We start from the raw sequence: 23,090 nt of genomic DNA on the forward strand, positions 1-23,090 counted from the left end.
GTGACACTTATCTGGAGTTGATCTCTCTTTCAGTGTGATTTGGATTCTTATCATGTTAATTACTCGAAGATTTGAAACGTTTTTAATTCAATTTTCTGTAGTTAGTTTATGCACAGGTGTTTCAGTTTTGAATTCAAAGGTCTCCTCTGGTAATTAAACGATTTTGCAAACAAAATGTGTACGCGTTCTTTGAAATCTAAACAAACATTCGTGTTTAGTGGATGGGAAAGCCTTTTAGTCATGCCCGGATGTAAGGCATCATTAGTCGGTCAGACTGCGGACAAACCGGAGTTTTCACGCCGCTCTTCTTTCCACAAACAAATTAATAGGTGACTAAAAGCTTTATACGCACGTTTCACTGGTCTGGGTAAATACGCAGATTTGATGTGAGGTTTGAAAAACATATCTAAAATATTCAAAGCGTTCTAAAACCTTTCTTTTCAGAATTAAATAATTTGTAAAAAAAAAATCAAAATTCAATAAATGCAATCTCCATATAAAACAACAAAGAAAGTAATTAATTTTGTTATTCATTATGTATTTCTTCGTCCTTAATGACAGAAATAGGACTTGTCTTTCTCTGACAATATTTCTCATTGTTAACGTTCATATTTTATGCTTATTGAAATCAGTGCGTCGCCAAAGTGGAACTTATACAGTGTAAAGCGCAACAATAGGACCACGGTGTGTGAATGTACGGGTAATCCTCAGGAGATTGACAACAACAATTAGGTGTAAACAAGCCTCCTGCAACACTCCACCTTGCAGCTTGTATATATATATTTGTTGATTAACCATTGTAATTAACAACCAGGGGACTGTCCCCCGAGGCTCGTGAACAGCCGTGAATTATTCATGGCCTTGTACGATGAACGTTAAAGAGCGGTACTGTGTACACGAAATTCAAATGCAAATATGTGTAAGGAATCTTGCCATAAAGGAATTAATCTTAGATGCTTTTAGAAATGGAACACAATCTGTAAAAATACAAAAACGGCGATACAAGCAGAATAATTAAAAATAGTTTCATTGTGTTAAAATTGAGATAAACAGTATTGTAATGCTATATACCATACTCATAATTATAATCACCGACTAAGACGCGTAAGAAGTGACAATTATCATGAACGTGGAAAAAAAAATTCAAGTGTAATGAGAGACGCGTCTCTTCCTTATTTATAGTAAACCAGTAAACTTTTTCTGCACACCAAACAGTTTTCTGTATTGTTGTTATTCAGTTTTAAAAAACATAAACATCAAATCATAAAGAAAATATTATTTTGATACATTCTTGGCCATGACAATGTTTACTGTTACATTTTACCGTTAAATATGACGTAGTCTATTGTATGCGAAGGGTGTGTTGATGGTGCTGACTGCTGACTCGTTGTTTGATGGGGGATGACAGCTACCACAACCTGCACAACTTCCACGTGTAATCAAATCCATCTAATGTGGAAATAACAAACTGCTTAGGGCATTGGGGATTTGAATATGTGGAAAAAATGGCAACTTGTGCAGCGAATTCCCCTGTGCCTTGGGACCGCTAAACGGTTGTCGGATGATGTTGTGTTGGTTAGGCAACAAGTTACACCGTGTTTCGTGACTGTGTGTTTACATTACCTACACCGCGCATATATAGCATGTAGACATGCCATATTTACGACAATGCCATCCTTGAGTCTACAGTTCATAATGAAGAAACTAAACCAGGCCATATTGAGGGGTTTGACACTCTATACCTTAATAGCATCAGCTTTGAAACACGACCCATTCCACAACCAAGACTCATTGCAAATCCTTGTAACATTTAAAAAACCTTTCAGTGTCGATGGGGCGGATTTATATCAAGCAGGATTGGTGGTTGAATTTGATGGCAATCACTAGCGGTAGCCTTGTGTTGATGGTGCCCGTAATGCGCAGATCAAAGCCGATTCGCTTCTTCATTAAATATTTACGATGATTTTTCATCAATTAATCATATCTCATCAAAATTGCGAACCCTTTGGCGCGTACCGACAAACACTGGACTACAATCGCTGCTCTAATGACAGAGTGGCTACTAGGATACATTATCCATCAATCCAATCCGAAACGCATGGCTACTCTCGTGTCGATGGCCAAGGGAACTTTATCTTGAAAAAACCCTCCGCCACGAGTTGATGTGTTTACTCTATGTGAAATAGTTACTCCGTTGATTACATGTTAACCCGAATGATGGTTTCACCTCGGTGTCTCCTGCAGTGAAATCCGATCCTTTATTAATCCTTCGTTAAGCCCCCATAAACCAAGACCAGCTTATGCCATTTAGTATTTAAAACAGGATCACCTTTCAAATATGCAAATTTGCCACTTTTATCCAAGGGTGAATTCAATCCAAGTAAACATTTGCACAATGTAAATCTCAAGTTTGGAGTGTAAAACCCCCTTCATTTCCCATCCCCCTGACACCAATGCTGTGACGGCACGCCGTTGTCTGTCGCTATAATAGAGCAGTGATCAATTTGCTTGTGTCGCTCTCAAGAGACAAGTTAGAATATTTTCCCAAACAAAAGCATCCGAGGCAGTATATAGCTTCAGTCGCATCGTATCTCCTGCCACGGGGTGAATGGAACACGCTCTCATCCGTCTGGAACAAAACTTGACTTTTTGAGACGAATTCTTATTGGTACAAATTTGTAAAGTTATATTTCTTGATAAAGGATATATATTTCTTCGCGGGATGTCGTTCCAGTTTTGGGTAGGTTACCATACGGAAGAGCATCTTGTTACTTCAATATTATATACACGGGTGTCTGTTATCAAACAATTTCAAATTTGATTTCTTTTATTTTCAGATTTTTCTTGAAGTTTTTCATGAAGTGCAACCAGAACTGTCTGAAGAACGCTGGAAACCCACGCGACATGAGACGATTCCAGGTAAGCCAAAATGTTTAATTTCTAATAAAAAATCTCCGCTTCTTTTACATTTACATTTTATATAATGCATACCGTCATTCATTGTGTAACCATGGTTACGATGTTTTACTAACGCAGTGACAGCATTTGTGACTCTTTAGTGACGTAGTCATGGTAACGATTCACATAGTGATTTAGAATGACGTCACTATATTTTCGGAAGGAAGCAACTGGCATGAGGTACCAAACATATATATATGTTATGTGCATTGCTTGGCGAACATAATGTTGGAGTGAATGCGCGATCTGTTATTCACCTCTGCTTTGCACAACTGAATACTGTTGTTTATTTCAACAAGGGCTGGTAGACCAAATCAATATTTCGGTCACAATCCACAAAATTAAATTTATATTCTATTTCACAGATCTTAAGTTTGTTCGCGAGAACATTAGTTGATATTTGTATTGGTGGAGGGAACATTTGAGTGACGTCAGCAGTGTATAAACCATTACGCGATTGCTTTCCAAATCACGTAGATCCAAATTAAATTCAGGAAATACATTTGACAGTTGGATGAAATCAGTACGTTTCGTTTACACACTCTGCATTGTTTGCAAACATTAAGTAGAAGCATACATAGTTGAAACATGACCAGCTAGAAAAAAGGAAACCCGGTGGCTGGACGGACGTATAAAATATTCATTGTCTAGCGAATACGCGATAGTTTATAACTGTCGAACCAGGCATTGAAGGGCAATAGCTTCATTATAGCGCTTCGTGATTAACTCCCTTTATTGTTGCTGGAAGGAAATGGCGTTTGGGAGGGTTATAGCCTTGTAATTTATATTTGTGCAACTTGTGTTGGGGACACGCTCGTAATTTTCCGATCATTGACAACACACAATAGTCAAGCGAGTTTGTTTGGCCATGGTAACTGTTAACATCCAGATTCTAATGCCGCACCGGGAAAAAAAAGGAATTGGCTGAAACCAATTGGTTCGTGAGTCAAGGCGTCCATGTTTGTAAAGTTTATAAAGCAAGGCGTAATGTGCGGGGATCGATTATCTGAGGGAATCTGCTTTGCAATAATCATCCCTTCATTGTCAATTGAGTTCAGCTCATCTATAGCATGGAACAAATCCACAGTGTTTTAGATCTAGTCCCGTTTTTAACAAACACTATCATCCTGTCAATCACTTGATGTTTACGGGGTTGCTGTGGAAATGAAAGTGCAGGGACCTAGGAGAGTGGTATTAAATGGGGGACGTGAACCGCTGTAAAAACTTCATTAACTAAAACACTTCGAAAATGAGGACGAGCCCGACTGGGCAAAGCTTGACTGAACAGACTGAATCAGGATTTAAACATCTTGACGCGGCTTAAAACAACGCATCGGATGTTTAGGTCCGGGTCGATAGATTTGAACTCAGACAACATGACGCAGCAAACAACTTAAACAAAATATTCTGCCTTTGTTCACAGAATTAAATTTGCTTTAACACGCCATTATGGGAAAGTTTTATGAACATTGTTTGAAAACCATTACAGGAATTAGTTCAATTTTGGTATGGTGAATGCCCATTTAGCATTTGATACAAGTCCGTTGTTAATTCGTGATGATATCATTTTACGTCGCTTATTTGATATTATTACAACACCAGAATTTGTGTAACTGTTATAATTATTAGAGCTGTTATGAATACCACTAGTTCTATCATAACTAGTAGGAATAGCAGTAGTAGTAGCAGCAGCAGTAGTAGTAGCAACAGCAACAGCAGTAGTAGTTGTTGCAGAACTAGTAGTAGGAAGTAGTTTTAACAGCAACATCATCAGTAGTAGTAGAATTAGTAGGTAGTAGTAGCAACAACATCAGTAGTAGTAGTAGTAGTAGCAACAGCAACAACATTAGTAGTAGTAGTAGTAGTAGTAGGAAGTAGTAGCAACAGCAGCAGCAGTAGTAGTTGTAATAGTAGTGGGAAGTAGTAGCAACAGCATCAGTAGTAGTAGTAGTAGTAGTAGTAGCAACAGCAGCAGCAGTAGTAGTTGTAATAGTAGTGGTAGTAGTAGTAGGAGGAGGAAGTAGTAGCAACAGCAACGGCAGTAGTAGCAGTAGTAGTAGTAGTAGGAAGTAGTAGCAACAGCAGCAGTATCTGTATCAGTAGTAGTAGTAGTAGTAGTATACTGCTGACAGTTGTAGTAGTTGGAATTACAGTAGACGTAGTTGTATGGATAGAATGCGTAGTACAGGTCGTTGTAGAATTAGTTGTATCCGTACTAGTGTCAAGGCGCTACGTAGCAACGTATTCGTGCATACGGCTGGGATGCTATTGCCCTCACAACTATTGCTACTTATATAAACAAATCTTGTCATATAGCGTGTCCATATCTGTATACACGAATTTCTTTATTTTCAGGTGTCTGTTTGTACAAATGTTGCGATAGATGGCCCACTGTTAGCTGTGTCAGATAATATGTTTGTACACAATAACTCCAAACACGGACGGAGGGCTCGGCGTTTGGACCCGACTGAAGGGGGTAAGACGATAACATGTATACATAATTTCATTCATTCTATTACAAGGTTATTCAAATAAAAATTAAACTTTGCCAGATGTTAATTTTCAAATTGTATTCATTTATTAAGTAATTTCTATTTAACGGGTGTGTGGGATTACTGTTTGTTTGACATCAAATACTTAAAGTAAACACAAATAGAACATGTTAATCGATATGTGTTGGTACCGATGTGATAAACGGGAGACATTTAAAGAAAGCATTTAAATTTATGAATCTGTTATATCACCTGGAAACAAATGTACGCTTTCATTCACATTTTCTAATATCACTTTAAGTCAATAAATGAAAGTTAATCCTGTAAAGTAAAAATATAATCATGCTTCATAATTCTTAAACAAGTTCACAAACTCGGATTTATGAGTGGAAAACCAATTAACATTAAACAGTCTGTTCATGCTCAATTACTATGCATTTATCGAGCATTATAACACAAAAAATCCCAATAGATGTCATTCAAATTCCTATTAAGAAATCAAAATGTAGTTCCGCTGCATAGGCTTACAAGCTTGGCGGAAGAGGTGTTGACTAAAGGCTGATTGCAACTCCCACCTGACCAATTACAACCCCGGAAATCAATACGCCGCAACAAAGTAGTCCGGCACCTTGCACGGCTAATTTCCTTGGTATGGGGTATTACAGTAGGGAATCTAGATCCAATAAACTAATGAGGTATTCGTAATCAGTCACCTGTTAGGGCTCGCTCTTCTGTCTACAAGTAGTCATACATATATTTAAATGGCGGCAAGGCAGACAGATCCATAACCTTCACACCTATGCCACTGTTTCGTACAAAATATAGGGAGTAAATTCTTCACCTCTGTTGAAAAGGGACCGTTTGTGAGGAATATATCTGGATTATTTGTCACGACGGTGGTTTATAATTGATTTTGATTGATATTGGCAAGGCTCACCTTGCATACTAAGTATTATATTATTCAACAAGATATCGGTCGTGCTAATGATAATGGGTTTTTTCGCGTCTGGAAATACTGCTACTTCCACTTCAAGGCAAGGAAGTACAAAGAAGAAGCTTTTCCCTGTTGAAATTTGTTAACAATGCAGCACAAAATAGAAATAAAGCCAATGGTAATCTTACTTTTCCATCTAAGAATATCGAGCCGTGAAATCAGTTGCTTTGCATTTTGTCCCTCGATTTGAAATTAAAATCATTATTAGGAACTTAAAGCACTGATTATGGAAACTTAATTTATTCTTACGTCATTTTAAATAACATCTCCAGCGCTTGCGATGCATAAAGGGGCATTAATATCACTAAAACTTTAATTTATCATTATACCGTTGGGTGAGCAAAATGGGGTGAAAAATAATATCAAGAACCGTTAAGATGGCGGGTCATCGCTCCATGGGCCTTTTCCAATCGTTTGAGGAACATTAAGGGATTTTATCTAACGTGCAACTATATCGGAGGGAGTTAAAGGACTTAACGCCGAACGTGCACATGATGTAACGGCTATGTGTAGTAGAATTTAAAGGGAATAATTTCATTTCGTCAGCAATTATTACTGCCCCGGAGATTCTTCTAGATGCGCTCATATTACAGTTTACAATTACAAGCGTATCGAAGATTACCGCTTTAATTAGAATGACAATAACACGTGATTCAGCCGAGACTGGGCTCCAGCTGTCCAAAATCAGATTCTAGCGTCCCATCTGCTTCTGGTTTCCTTGCGCATCTGGGGTCTGGGACGGTGACTACACGTCGCTGACGCACGCGACATCAGACAGGGACCTTGGCACAGGGACTACGTTATTGAAAGGAAGGGGTATACCAGGTAGCATGGACAATCCTTCTGATTACATCAACACTCCAGGAAATCGAATTGACAAAAACGTAGCAAACGGGGCTAACCGTTTTTGAAAAAAAAATGAATAGCGGAATCGATTATAATTGCATAGAGGTTTTTGACACAAAAATACTGTTTGACACTTATTGTTTAAATGAGCCTCGGGAATTTCCCTTCTGTTCATCCACATTCGAACACTTTGTGGGTATACTTACAAAAGGTCAAGGTCAGTGCTCAGACGAGATTGACAGCAAACGACAAGTCTCATGACTGGGAGATTGCCGGGAAATGTCGCATGCTCGTCTCAGACTCTGCTTCAGTCTCCTCTGCTCGCCTGTGAAGAGCGGGGCTAAGTTTTCATTAAATTTGCAACTATCTAATTAGCCAGTCCGAGTCGGCCATCTGGCCGAGTATTTTCACCTTGTCCTTTACTTCCGACATTTTTTCTGGTAGTTCCTGTTATTTTAAATGTGCCTTGTTGTTGGAAGAAAAAATGCAGCGTCTAAATGAATACCGTTTGTTAAGTTTCCAACTGACGCCTGGAAATTGGCGCAAATGAAAGTAAGATCAGAAGAAGTGCTTCGGTCGTGAGAGGAAACAGGTTACAACTGCCATGACGTCATTTGATTAACAAATTTTGTTAACAGTCGCCGACAACCATGTTTTTAAAATATCTTATCGCGGCTGTATTTTTTCAAACACAATTAAAGTTCACTTATCACAAGTTGATTGATCTAGTGGCCCAGAAAACAAGTTCTGTTGCCTTTGGTGGGAGACCCCCCTGTATGGAGAATATTTGCACTTATGCGATTTTCAGCAAAACTGCTTTTGATTTCGAACCTCAATCCCCGGAGATGCGCAGGTCTTTGTGTTCCATTGTAACCACACCGCCACATTCCATTCGAATATAAACCGTGCTAACAACAAAATACCCCGGCATGGTGTCTTATAACAGCCCCGCACGGAATGTGAATCCCTTATTCACCAATAGAGATACTTCCCGTGTATTCTCTGCGGGCCTACCGTCGGTTTCTCCGTGTGTGTACAAACAACCAATGGAATAGCTCATAGACCAAAAACATAAGCGTGCTTGTCTTCTCCCACGTCCGCGCGTTGAGTCTACTTGGTGTGTTAAAAATGTTGGCAACATATTGAATTACAATTACATTTTCTGACTTATGTTTGGATTCATTCGCATGAAATTAATATGTCAGTAGGAACAAAATTGACAAAAGATTAGTAATTTGTCGCACGTGCACTTTACCCCCATCGGCGTTGCGTGCCTCTCTGCGTGGGGTCCAGGGGGACACAAAGTGGTGTTCGTTCTTTGATGGTTCATCCCAAGCATCATTGCTGGAATTATTTCATACAGAGCCGAGTACAGTCTCACCGTTATCAAAAGCTGTTTCATAATTGTTAGAGCTCGTTTGTCGCGCCAGTGTTTAAACCGATTCACACCATCTCCCTAAGTCGGTGGGTCACACAAGTGCGTTTGATTCCTCGCGGATAAGTACACAATTAATGAATGAGTATAAAAGCCTGACAGTCGACCACAATATTAATTACTCGCCATTAGCATCGTGACCGAAACTGAACGACACAATGATAATTGCTGGAACAAATAAGTCAGTTTACCGTTTTTTAAACAAAGAAAAAACAAGCGATATAGGTTACTAAATCAATAATTTCAATATCCCCAATGATTAAAGGCTATTTCTAATTAACCTGAAAATACTGAATGGTTGGAACTAATATGGCAACAATATCATACCATGTTTGATTGCTGTCGTGGTTTGTCTACAAGTTTAAGTAAATACATACCACTGAAACTAATTAACAAATGTTTTGAATGCTTTATGTACGGCATGCTATCTTATGTTTCAATTACGATAGATGTTTATTATTTAAGCACCGTGAAAATACCTAACCACGTTGTATATTATGCACGTATTATCTGTATTTTTACATTTTTGCAGTTAAAGGCATTTTTTGTTTTGCAGTTGTAATGACACGTTTATTTTGTTTTGCATATTGCATTGTTTGCCTTTAAATCATGTTTTCATATAGAAGTTTCAAATGATATAAAATTCGGTGAAATCGAATTTGAATTTAGTATTGATCGCATTGATAGACAAAATGATGAACTTTTCAATCGGATGTTAATTTTAATCTTTGAAACTTCTACTAAAACTAAAATGGTTCAAGGAAACATTTAACAATTTGAATGAAGGTTTTGTCCGAAAGTGTAAAACGCTTTACATTCTTTCATAACATGGATTTTCCTTGAGTCATTCGAACACTTTGCACATGATTAAAAGACAGTAACAGTAAATGGTCAAATACTGACCTGTCCACTTTCTGTGCATTGACAGACATGTCCAGTGGCTATGGTCAAATTCCTCATGTATTTTGGGGCAAAGTGGAAGTATCCTCCAGAAATGAACTTGGGCGTAAGTGAATTTAAATACTTAGAAATACTCTTACATCTTTTCCAAATGCAGTAACAGCTACAGACCAGTATTAACATCCCTCAAGCATGCCTATAATTATGTGCAACGAGCCAGCAGCTGATGTTTCGTTCATTCACCTTTATCGACTTTCTGTAGCTCAGCTTGCTTTCTTTCTTGAATATGTCTTGTCATGCATGCTTTAAAGTCATATATTTCACTCTGCTCTGTTGTATATACTGTCATTTCAAATGGAATTTTGTTGTGAGATCATCTTTACTGCGTACGCTCTCTACCAGAATGCGTTGTGTGCATGCAAAAGTTTAAAAAATAAAACCAAATAAACAATTAATGTTAAAAACGTCAATAAGTATCAATATGTTTCTGATTTTGTATCTTTATCAATAATTTCGTTATGATTTGGTTTAAGATCATAAAATTTGATTTGTGCTGAAAATTCTAAAATAGATTGGTAGTAGTATTTATCCATAGGTTTTCTATTTCCAGCCACTCCGTGTATCAAGGCTATATGTCCGAGCGAGGGTTGGACGACCGGGGGGACGACAGTCATCATCATCGGTGACAACTTCTTCGACGGATTACAAGTTGTGTTTGGAACTATGCTTGTTTGGAGTGAGGTGATTACTTTAAATTCTACATTATTCCGTCTGTTTGAAAGATGTGACCGTCTCCGTGGTCTAGTGGATAGAGCTTCTGCTCTGAGAGCGTAAGGTCGGTGGTTTGATCCCGGAGCGCGTCTATAGACGTTAAAAGATGGTAATTGTTGTTACCTTGCCTGTAGCACGGCATTAAGGGGATAAAACAAGGACTGGTTGGCTCGAAGTCAGTATATAGTATATATGTTAAACTGTGGCATGCTATCTCAGTAGACGAGCGCTGTAAAATCGGCATCAGGCCGGACGAGCACACACACACACACACACACACACACACACACACACACACACACACACACACAAACACACACAGATGACAACTCGGAGCGACGTTAAACCCATTTTCACCTCACATATGAGACATTGGTGGTTATTGCATATAATTAAAACAGTGGCCTTATTTATCATAATTGAGATACGGGAATCGAAACGCCTGTAAAAACACCAAGGGCACTTTGTTTAATTTACAAGACTTAATAGCCACCGACTCTAAAGTGTCCCCTAGTTTAGTCTTGACACGTGAGACTCATCTTACAATCAATACTAACAACTGTTAACTACAGGTAACCTCTTTTGCGGCAACCATCGCACTTCATAGTGAGGATGCCACTTTAAAATATTTTCTAATGACAAACATAAACCTTGACCTACATCGCTGTCTTATTTTGGGTAGTACGACGCCCCAGTTATGTTTTCCATGGACACGCATATCTCAGACAAGTACGTTTGCAGTTTTCCCACCATCTTGCCTGGAGAGCTTTCTTGCTTAACAAATCACTAACAATTTTTCGACCACAGCATATTTTTCATTGGCACTTGTCAAATTGAAATCATTATGCCAAGCCAATTCATAACGACAAAATGTCAGACAGAGCCAAATCAAAGAGTCTTAAAGAGATTAAAATTGTAGACATTAGTGTGGCTTACGTCATTCATTTCATACAAATTAATCCCTTGAGTAACCTCTCTAGGACCAGCACTTTTCAGACGGTACATTTATATTCCAACAAAACCCGCTTTGAATTTAATTTGTGTGTGTAATTCCTCAGTAAAGGAATAGAATGGCATATCTGTTCTCTACAAATGGTCTGTACCTTAAATGTGTATTGTATTAAGTCCAAGAATCTATTAAAGCGCTCCCTTTGGGCTGTATGTCTGGTTTTGATGCTAATTTGACTGGACCATGGCCAGAACAGCTAGTATTTTCGTTACCACTGGTTTTAGCCGGATTAAAAAACATAAAGGAAAAACATTTGGAATATTTACCAGTACACGAAATGCTGCAAGTTGCAGTTATCGAAGACAGGTGTATGTTATATTGTTCCCCAAATCGGAAAATATACTCAAATATGACATCCTTTCTTTGGCAGCGTTTTTCTTAAAATGATTAAAGATTTTGTAGTTTAAAAGAGCAATTGTGATATCCGATAGGATAATATCCTCTCTACAAGTATCGTAATGTTTTATGAAGCTGAGCTGGGCTGAATAAAAACACTAAAACACTATCTTCAACAGAACATCGCGTGAGATAAATTTTAGTTATGTGTTCGCTGTATCGAATTTCACTGGATTTTGATATGGTCATATTTTCCAATTTTCTTGGATGAGAAGACAGGGGAATGATATTAGGGTAGCACCCAGCACAACCTCGACACCTCCTCACTGTCGGGCCGCGAGGTACCACCAGAACGAGCGTCTCGCCTGACCCCTGAGCTTGGGTTCCGACATTATAGACAGCCGCCATTTATTTCGAATTCCCTGAAGACGCATACCCCATGTGTGAAAGCTCGATAATAATGATACAACGCTCCAATCAGTCGGTATAACGTCATATCTATTTCTGATAGATGGGAAGCGTTACTGTTAGATCCGCAGGTTCGGGGTTTTATTATGTGCGACAGTGTTGGTGCCCAGAGACGTCGTGACATTCAGTGTTTACGAGAGGATGTGTATGCGGCGCACAGCTACAGTTTCGTTGTCGTTATTATTCAATACGGCGATCTATGAGGACATGAAATCTCACATGGGATATATCAATTGAATCATCTTGACATGCCTGTGTGATTGACATCGTAGGGTGGCTTGGTGCCTTGTGTGTTTTACACAGCCTCGTTTAGTCCAGGTTAACCAAATTGTGGCCAAGAACCCGGATGATATAGTTCATGCTGAAATATTGTCCGGAATTTAAGGAATCCCCAAAAGAGGAGTCCTGATTAACTCTTTTCGGTTTATTTTTCAAAATGTGAGCTACGTCACAGTGACATTTCGGAAAATGTCAAAAAACATACGATGCCATTATTTCTTTAAGATTATCATCAACATCATGTCGTCACGTTTTACAATGTCAGTTCGTTTGATACTTTGGATGCAATATCGACATTCCAATTATCGTGTTCATTCTCAAACGGTTTAATTGTAAAGTCGTCAAGATCATATTTGGTCGTGTAATAAGAAGAGGATTTAGCAGAAAGATAAAGCCAAGGTATCGCTGTCATAAATTTCCGTCCCAAATTACAAAAGTATTTAATGTTAAAGGATCATTACTTGTCCGCTTCATTCCTCCATCAAACCTTAAGGTATCACCAGCTCAAAGAACTCCTTGAATGAATCAGATTCTCTATAGTCGTTTATTTTGCCCATGTCGTATTTTATACCTTCTTTATCCCAGCGAATTCGGGCCTTTGGCCTATGAAAGTATTCACGATGTGAAGTTAACCCAAAGAAATACTCCACGTATAGTCACCGGGATCCTTTGTTTAAGATTGTCCGTTATTCATTGACCCAGGGTCTGTGAAGTTGAAACAAAATAGCTCATCCTAATGTCCACGACTTTACTGTTACGAGCCAGGGGCTCTGATTTGTCGAATTTACGACTATTTGATGATGAAATTTCTCGCCTGTGATTCTTATCCGACTCAAAAGCACTGGCACTTAAACCGTTCTCTTTGAGCTCGGGTGAAACACGGAAGTAGCTTCAGTGAGCTGTGTTTGCAACAATATGGAAAGCCCACTTACCGCACCACAATATAACGCTATCTGTTTGTCAAGGAATCATTTTGACTCGGAGTCTGTTTGTATAAGGGGGTTATTGCTCCATTCTACATTGTTCCTAAAATGGATTGTCAACGTTTCGGTGCCTTAAATACCGCCAAGTTTACATCCTTTCCAACATGAATCATTAATACCGTATTGTGAGAGCCAGATCTCATTTGAATACCAGAAATAATAAATTTGCCGGCAATGGCGACCAACTGTCAGGGCCGATCTCGCCGTAATTGCTCTTCATTTTTGGAAAGGGGAGCTCGCACCTGATACCGAAATGATTTTTGTTGATTAAAATGAAAATCTCGCCGGTAGTAATGGGACAGTTAATTCTCACTTCATCAGCGGGGCAACACATTAGCCGGCCGACTTGGTCGTACACTTTCTCATCAAGTCGTCGACGGAGAGAGAGGACTAGGCTAGCTATTGCCAACAAACTCATCACTCCCGAAATCATCAAAGCTGTCACAGCGCCTAGATTCATTTTGGTCCGGGCCAGTATGCCAGCTTTTTAGCTTCGTGATAAAAGACTCCCTTCAAATCTGTCTGATTATGCTATCCATTCACGGCCAGGGTGATGGGAACGCCAGGCGAGATCGGTCGCCTCTAGGGCTCTGTAGGGTGACACTTGTAAATAACATGTTGTGTACATGACTCACAATAACGCCACCACGCCACAACGGTAATATTACCATTAGTGTTGTTATAATTACGATTATAGGGGAATTATTATCATCATCGCCATTAGTTTTATGATCATGTGTCTGTGGGCATGATGAGGTTGTTTGACTCCGTCAATACAAATAACCCCAGCGAAAACAAATTATCACAATCTGCAGTGTTGTTGTTGTTGTTATTGTGATTTGTCGATAGATACGGTCTGATTGCGGTATGCTTGTCATATTCCCTCGCTTACACGCTTAACAGTAAATTGATTTGCCATTAGGTTATTAATACATACTATTTAAAGTAATATATGAACAAAAAAGGTTAGGGATCATGAAAAATCAGTCTTCACAAAAAAGAACCCCCAAAATATTCATGATCCTTAACTTATTTTGTTCAGTATATATTGATACACGCATCATTACATCATGTATACTTCCCATGTAGCCAGTTAACACTTTCTCTGAAAGGTTATTTTTTTAAAGAAACCCATTAGGGGAATTTCAAAGAACTGAAACTTATTTTCATGACATTTTGTCAAAATATATGGAAAAGATTGATACTACATGATTAAGGAAAATCAGTATTGACGTCTCTCTCTCCGCCTGTCCCTTTGCGTGTGAGATACTGCTTTCTGTCAACACTGTGGGGAGATATGAATGTAGAAAATACCAAGTAAACAAAACCCGACAGTTTCCCATAAATCCACCGGAGATGATTGTCATTTCCAGCGCGATTTGGGAATACAGGTTTTCGTCGTAATTGTTTTCTTTGAATTATCAAGCATTTGTTAATGACGAGAGTTACAGTAACGAAAGATGCCGTATATCTTAACCGATACAATCTCTCGAGCATCCAACATGAAGAAGCGGGCCATGCGTCTTCCACTATATCGCACTAAACACATCTGAAAGTCTGTCAGGGCATCACGGGGGACAGGAAAACAAATGTTTTCCTCTCCCCCGACACTGCAGCTAGTAACAGAACTATTAATCTGCATCAGCAAGGTGCGGGATGAGGATGGCGTCTTAATTGTATCCCCCGACTCAAGTTGTTACGGCAGCAGGCAACCATCCCGTTGAGAAAGCGGAGGGCTCTAACAGTTATTAAGTCAAATCCTAGAAGAGTCCAGGGTCACTTAGAGGGAGTTAATTGGTAGTAATTGAGGAATCTAGAGAAACGAGGGCCTTGATACACTTTGGTATGGGTTTATCAGACCGCCTCGGTAACCTGTAATTACTGATCTAGTTTTGTGTACAATTTGCGTACAATCGTTCATATATAGAGGCATTATCACTTTGAAAGTAAATTAATATTCTCATATCATACAATTCCGCTCATAAATTTTGTCCAATGTTTTTTTGTCGCAGTGAAACATTCTTATTCCAATATATCGGCCTCTTTTGAAGGTGAATTGTTCCTGTGAAAGAGATTATTATTGTTATTATTTTTGTAAATTAATCATGAAAGGAACTTTTTCTTTATCAACTATACAATAAGGTAACGACAATGCTCTTTTCGTTTCGAAAACTCCGTTCAACACAACCACGTTTTTTTCTTCTAACGAATAATGGTAATGTAACGTGATAGTCCTTTCTTCTATAGTTGAGGTGTCAATACAGTTGGTATCATGTCTTCATTTGAAGCACATGATGTATAATTAACAGCTATAATGAAAATAAAAAGTAGGAATGGGACTATAACTCACAAAAAGGCTGACACTCGAATAATCAATAATTCACTCAAGTCATCCTGCAAGTTACTTGAGACTGTTAATTGTTAATGATTGACAAGATGAAAGGCGAGGTATGCATATTAAAATTTCTAAAATATATGTTCATTTTGATGAATGATCACAGGTATTCGAACCACTTTAAATTACGCAATACCAAAATACCGATTATTGTCTTAGGATCTTTAGAATCCATGGTTTATATACATCGTTATGTTTATCTTTTCACAATTCGGAAAAAAATGTTTGTTTCACTGGTTTAACATGATCCTTGATTTTCATAATTTCAACCTTTCATACAACTACAGTGGTATTGATCTCGTCTTTGTTTGGTGTGGATGTCAATATGACAGTTATTGCAGACTACAAGGCTTGGAGTAAATGTTATTGACCACATAGCAACATAACCAGGGCACAACTTCATTAAGGATTTCTTTGTAAACGATTTTCTCGACAAAGATTTCTTCATCCGTAATAATCTTACCACGAACGGTTCTCGCACTGTTAACCTCATGACATCTCTCCATAAAATATAAAAACAATGTAACTGACGTCATACTTATTCGACATATTTTTTCACGTGCTGCAGTTGCTGACGTCACACGCGATACGGGTACAGACTCCCCCGCGTCATATCCCAGGGGTGGTGGAGGTCACTCTGTCCTACAAGTCCAAACAATTCTGCAAAGGAGCACCGGGCAGATTTGTATATACAGGTAAGCAATAACTGATCTGTTTGGTTGACACATGACCTCCCACGGCAGAGTTATATATCCGGGAACATTTTTTAAACACAATAATGCATAATTTTGTTCATCACTATGACTATCTGTGCTGGCATTTGTGACATTCTGACCTCTTCAGCTCAGGAGAAACATGCAACCTACAGTAGCAATTGTGTATTGAATACATGATCTCTTTTAATATCAACGCAAACATAAAAATATTTCATTGGTATATATTTTAATACACCACAACAAATATAATGTTAACCATAGTATGGGGAATATTTTCAATACCCATTACGGATCTACTTGTAACCTAAATATTACATTTAGACATATTACAACTAATTTCTTTGGTTTGGTAGAAACATATGGTCCAGCCTGACATTAAGAAAATTTATTAAATACAAACGCATTTATTGTTTATTGAAAAAAATAATTTACAAACTAGTATACAATAGCTAAACTGGTCTCTACAGCGTGGTAGATGTATATCTTCAACCTTTGTATGACGAATATATATATATTTTCAATATTTTCACTTAATCGTTCATTGATACATAACAATGACATACGGAAACAAGGATATTGAATAAAACAAAACAAATTATTATTTTTTGTACAATTATTCATGAAACAATACACATACTGACACTTCAATTCATGTCTTGTCTTGGGTCCGTCTTCCGGATAAATACGTTCAACCTTTTTAAAATCTGTTTTTTCGAAACTGATATCAGATAGATACGTTATTAACCATTCCCCGAAACATATAGCACTTGGTTAAACCATCAGTATCGAGCAATGCATCAAGAAAAGAAATAAGCGTGCGATATCCTCTTATTTCTCAAAACTGCAAATAAATATTCACGTAGATGCCATTCCATGTAACTACAATGCTGAATTCTGCACATTATTTATGCATGAAATAGCACGTGTATGAAAAGTCGTATAATACCAAGATGAACGCTCACGTCAGTCAGTGCAATGGCTTAAAGGCAGACATATTTTCTTGCTCTCTCTTTTTATCAGGTTTTCCATTATCGATCGGTATAGCCTTCAATGATCAAAGCATAATGTCTTCACACTCGTTCTTCGAGGATATTTCTTGTGAAAGAAGGCGAGATTGTTCCGATAGCCTTGCTTGAGATCTGCAGATACATATTTAACGTATTAATTATAGAGAGACAATGGTTGAAATAATTAAAAGTGGGCATTTCGTGCAGTCACAGAATACATAACTTCTAGCATGTCTTAGAAGACAATTCAAAATAACAACGATCTTTTATGCTACTAAAATCACACCGTTTCTTGGTAATTTAAGGACATATGATCTCAATAAAAGTTATTCCAGAGGCAGTGTGGGTTTTATAAAGAGGGGAATATTTTTTTGAGTAGATTAGCTTGAACGTTGGTCTTTGAAACAAGAACGTGTTAATAATGATTATGGTTTTATGGTTAATTACACCCAGATTACAGACAGGCAACATAAGAATATGCATGTGTATCGAGAGGAAGCTATTATCAGGATATAACGGTATCAACCTTTGACCGTACAGTCTATTGGTGACTGGTTGAAAGCGCCGAAAACGTGAATGGTCGTATCAAGAATAGAGATATGTCCCTGGTATGTCTGTTTGTCGCCTCGGATGCATCTCAGTTTGTTTTGTGGACGGGCCTTGATTTCCGGTTTACCAGTTCTTACTTCCGGCGAGTGTTGCCCGTATGTCACGCCATTGTTCCCAACAAGACCCACGTGGTGAGGCACGGAAAAATATTCTTACCAGCACACCTGTCAAAATGTTTGCATTTTTGTTAAAATCGGTTGCAAAAAAATACACTTACTTTGTGGGAAATTTTACAACATCAACATTCAAGCTTGTTTTTGATTTATTCGATATCGTCACGAACTGTTTAAATAAGTCTAAAATGTAAACAAGGCGGAGATCGGTGCTCAGTCGGACTACAGTGGCGCGTTCTCCAGACGGCTCGTTAACGTTGTAGTGTTTAAATGGAATGCACAAGTATGTCTTCATATTTTCACATCAAGCTTCCCTCCTGGGAAGGCGCAATCTGATAGCATTCGGTTACTTTAATTCTCTATCAGTAATCCCCGCTCACAGCCCATCTCTCTCCCCTCACCAACATCAATTGTTTCTAACAGTAGCCCCCTTGGGATAAATTACTTAGCATCCCCCGCCAATGTACAATGGCATGTGCATAAATGAACCAGGACTATGTAGAAGAAGCCAGCGAAACGTTCATAATTAATGAATTTCACGTCAGACAATATAAGGCGACACATTGTTCTAGTCTAACAGTCATAGAAGGGCTGTATGAACAGACATAGATCTTGGGTTGTAGAATATCCAAGATCCTATTTTCTCTTAAAGTTATTAATAAATGAAAGCTTTGACATACGATCTCATAGTGAATACCCCGTAAGCGTATTTACTTTGTCAGCGAGTGAAGAATTAGATCAGGCACGTGTGTCTTAAGTATGTATTTGCTGACTTGCCATCACTCAAAGTAAGATTTGCTTGATAAAATAGTTTTTATTTGTAAGAAAACGCACAACTTCATGGATTACAACTTCTGGTCTATTGGGTATACCGACGGTGTAAGAATCTACATCGAAACGTCGCTACATGCAGAAGCTGTTATCCGTAAGGTTGTACGTTTCCTTACTTACTCATACCAACTTCTAGAATGCCAATCAAACAAAACAAACTTCTTTTCATGACTTTCACATTAACAGTCATAACCGCAGACTGTTTGTATGCAAGTATGTTTTATTGGTGGTTTTCCGAAAGTTGTGATACAAAAGGACATTATACTAACTGTATTTTTTCCGTTTTAATTTTTTTTCTGCTGTCGAAACGCCAAGCAATAAACTGTCACTGTCAAAACCGAACCCCGCTTCAATGGTATTGACAAGCCAATATAACGGCCGTGCGTCAATTAGAGGTTTTGTGTTCTCTACAATTTGTCTTAATCATATACATGTCGAAATAAAGAGAAACGAACTCCGTAAACAAATATGCTAATATTAGGTGCAGGTTTCAGTCTCTAGGAAACTCTCATTCATAACGATGACGTTGAACTAATCTCCATCACGCCGACACTGGTGTTGAAAGGCGTCCGGATCTCCCCCAAAACCCCGGTGGCTTCTGGGATCGATAACAGTGTATTAGCTTGGCCATACTCGTATATGAAGAGTTATTAACCTCTCATAGATCCCCGACCACTTTTTCATCCAAGTCGCATGTCAAAGAGACAAGAGAAGAAAACAGCCAATCAGGAAGCGTCTCTTTAAACGAGTGATCCCGAAAATTACCGATCACTTAAACGGCAATAGTCGGGAGCTGTCGTGATAGTGAGGAAATTTAGGAGAAGGGCACACTCACTGTTTCCGATTCTTCCTCCGCAAGAACCTCCCCATTTCCTCCCGGTTCTGACGGGGGCTATGGTTTAACACTGGCAGAAGGGGGATATCGATCTTAAATACAGTCACCCCTTATTACATTGATAACTAAAAGCTGTCATTTTGTTTTCGTCATCCGCGAGTATGGACTCAAATTTGGCTAGTGATCTCTGAGAGAACGCAATCAAGCGAAACGCGAGCGCCCTTAAAACTATTAGCCCAAATTGGACGTCATGAACTCTTAGCTTCTTGATAAAACGGTTTTAACAGTAAATTCATACCAGGTACAAACCAAACCGCAGACATTCACAGACTACATAATTTTATACTCCCATAAAGTATGCACCATTGTAATACCGCTATGCTGCATCGAAGCGTATAGCAGGCTCCCGTGGATTAATTGTCAATTGACGGTATTGCGTGGATCCATCGTGAATGAACCTGACATATGCCAGCCTCGTCGCGCCATATTGCGTGTTTGCATTATTCATTTAAAGTGGTATCTCCTCATGAAATATTTACCTCATGATATTGTTGCAAGCCAGAACTCCGGCTATTGTCGTTGCCAACACTTCTACCAAAGACACGCTTCACGGACCTCGTCAGTGAACACAAGCGGTTAGGAAGTCAGTATTCCGAAGGGAAATGTCAAATCAAAATGGCTTCCGTACCAGTCCTACAACCACGATGGCGGAACTATCCAGATTGAACGAGGCACGCATGACTGGACTAGCATATGTCTACCACGGGATATTTTTGGCAAACGATATTACATATGGTACATACAACATAGATAATATCACGCACAATGGGTATTAAAGTAGAAGTTACGTATTGATTGGCAACACAAACACAAAGCCATCGTAAATAACACCGATCACCTTTTCATGGATATTTTGCGAACATCGCATGCTCATCATTAATTAATCTAACAATGAATAGCACGTCACGGTGGTGTATTTTATTCAGGTTGCCTTGTTAGTTGTTTTGTGTTCAGGGAGCTGACTCTTTAGGACATTTTTTTATTGAATTTTATTCTTTTGACAGCGTTAACAGAACCAACGATAGACTACGGGTTTCAACGCCTCATGAAATTGGTACCACGTCACCCAGGAGATCCAGAGCGACTTCCCAAAGTAAGACAAGTTTCCAGGATGATATCATTCTTAGTCACTGGTCTCCGTCAAACCGCTCTCGCTAACAATGATATGCACCGCTACCTTTCGAGTGCCTTTGAAAATAACTCAGAAAGTTACACCCAATCAATAATTGTCATAGCTCTGGATGAGAACATCTGTTAGCAGGTAGCCACTAACCCGTTCCCTTTTATTGCCCTAATTATCGGCGGTGAAGTTTATAGTGTTGCATTCCCCGGTCCATCCACTGTAGTGATAATGGATTAGCTATTTTCGATGTGCAGATTTTTGTTGTGGCTTCTTTGTTTATACCATGCTTGGTGATATTTGATCGAACAGATAGATAATTATATTTTTTGGCTTTCTGTCAACTTTATAAAATACATTACCGTCCCCTCTGTGGATAATCGGTGTGAATATTAGAAGTAGTGACAGAAACAGCTAGATGACGTATCTGAAGTTTTTACTGTGTGAGATGAGCGGAAGACCATTTTTCATGTTCCCGAATCACCGCAGTTGTTCACTCTGAAATGTCAATTCTGTTTAAAATAACCTTGCAATATACCAACAAGAGAAAAGCAATAAATTGTCCACCCCTTTAATATGATCCAATGACGTGTCAATGCATTTTCTGTGATTGTCGTTTTATATATATATTTTTTCTCTGCAGGAAATAATCTTAAAACGCGCCGCGGATCTAGCCGAGGCATTGTACAGCATGCCCCGCAACCCCAACCAGCTATCACTCCCAGCCCCAAGGTCACCCGCCATGAACAACACCTCCCCAATGTCCGGATTCAACACCTACCCTGGTCAGCTAGCGGTCAGCGTGGCCGATACAGTCACCGGTCAGTGGGAAGAAGGTTGGTGACGCTCCAACCTTCTTAGTTACATCGCCTATGAGTTGCCTCCCTTTGCTCTAACCAGAGTGGCCTCCCTTGGCTCCCTGAAATACTTGACTGTCCTTCTGAGTTGATAGAGGTAGCGATGGATGTGTTGGAGCATTTGAGAATATTTCATTACTAATTTTTGCATGTGCCTTTTTACAAAACAAAATTGTAAAAAAGTAACCTCTAAATGACAACTTTTTAGATGCATGGACGTAAATAGACAGGAATATTCAAGACAAATTATGCATGTTATGTACACATAAAAATGAACAAACGTATTTGCAAAATTGATGTAGTCTACCTTTGTAGCTTCTGTGCTTCTTTGTAAAGCATGTACTATTGTCATCTACACTTGTTTCTGTAATGTATGAGGGCCCGGGTGGCCCAGTCGTCTGAAGGCACTACAATTCGCTGTGCAGAGTTGCGTCCCTTGGGCACGCCAGAAACCAATGATTTTGGGTTCAAATCCCGGTTCGCCCCGATTATGTTTCTAGGTTTGTTTTAACCATATCCATGCTCGTGGGTTTCACCAAAGTGGTAAACATCTGAGACCTGCATCACTTCGGGCTTTCCTCCCACATTAAGCCGTGATGTTACTGGAATACTGTTGAAAGCGGCGTTAAAACCAACTCACTCTGCATAATGTATATACAGAATGTGTTTAACTGATTGAAATATAAGATTTCATAAATTTGAGTAAATCCGAATGAAATTGAATGATTTTCTTGGTTCCCTTTATTATTGAAATAACTGTTTCTTCTAGGCTACAACAGAAGCCAGAGTTCCAGTGTGTCGCCCCGTGGGTACGGGTCTAACGGCTCCACGCCACACAGCACAAACAGCGGAAGCTACGCAGGCACGCCGGGAATGAACGGGTATCACGGAAGTGCTGGTGCGCTAGGCAACATGGGTAAGCTACGACATCATTTCCGCTTCCTTGTCATTGTCATTTAGTTGCTGCTGGCTTACTTCATATTCTTCAACCATTGTGGCACTCGTGTTTATTTAAAATATTTTGCACCTTATTGCATGATCTAAAAAAACCTTAATATCACATTACTGTCATCCCA

The 23,090-nt window shown here is 38.9% G+C and overlaps 1 protein-coding gene across 7 annotated transcripts in view; it reads left to right on the forward strand.

The window, feature by feature from the left end:
* LOC124146062 (transcription factor COE1-like) overlaps nucleotides 1-23,090 on the forward strand; it is a 49,568-nt gene that overhangs the window by 22,353 nt on the left and 4,125 nt on the right. For 3 of the 7 annotated variants that reach the window (XM_046516120.2, XM_046516126.2, XM_046516124.2), the window contains exons 7-14: nucleotides 2,838-2,919; nucleotides 5,314-5,434; nucleotides 9,654-9,731; nucleotides 10,236-10,366; nucleotides 16,435-16,561; nucleotides 21,042-21,130; nucleotides 21,801-21,993; nucleotides 22,784-22,930. In XM_046516120.2, the coding sequence (XP_046372076.1) occupies nucleotides 2,838-2,919; nucleotides 5,314-5,434; nucleotides 9,654-9,731; nucleotides 10,236-10,366; nucleotides 16,435-16,561; nucleotides 21,042-21,130; nucleotides 21,801-21,993; nucleotides 22,784-22,930 (968 nt within the window). Of the gene's footprint in view, nucleotides 1-2,837; nucleotides 2,920-5,313; nucleotides 5,435-9,653; nucleotides 9,732-10,220; nucleotides 10,367-16,434; nucleotides 16,562-21,041; nucleotides 21,131-21,800; nucleotides 21,994-22,783; nucleotides 22,931-23,090 lie in introns of all 7 variants that reach the window. The other 4 variants (XM_046516121.2, XM_046516125.2, XM_046516122.2 and 1 more) reach the window with 3 other exon arrangements.

This window comes from Haliotis rufescens, unplaced genomic scaffold (assembly GCF_023055435.1).
Source record: "Haliotis rufescens isolate VD_foot unplaced genomic scaffold, xgHalRufe1.0.p SCAF_12, whole genome shotgun sequence".
NCBI classification, from domain to species: domain Eukaryota; kingdom Metazoa; phylum Mollusca; class Gastropoda; order Lepetellida; family Haliotidae; genus Haliotis; species Haliotis rufescens.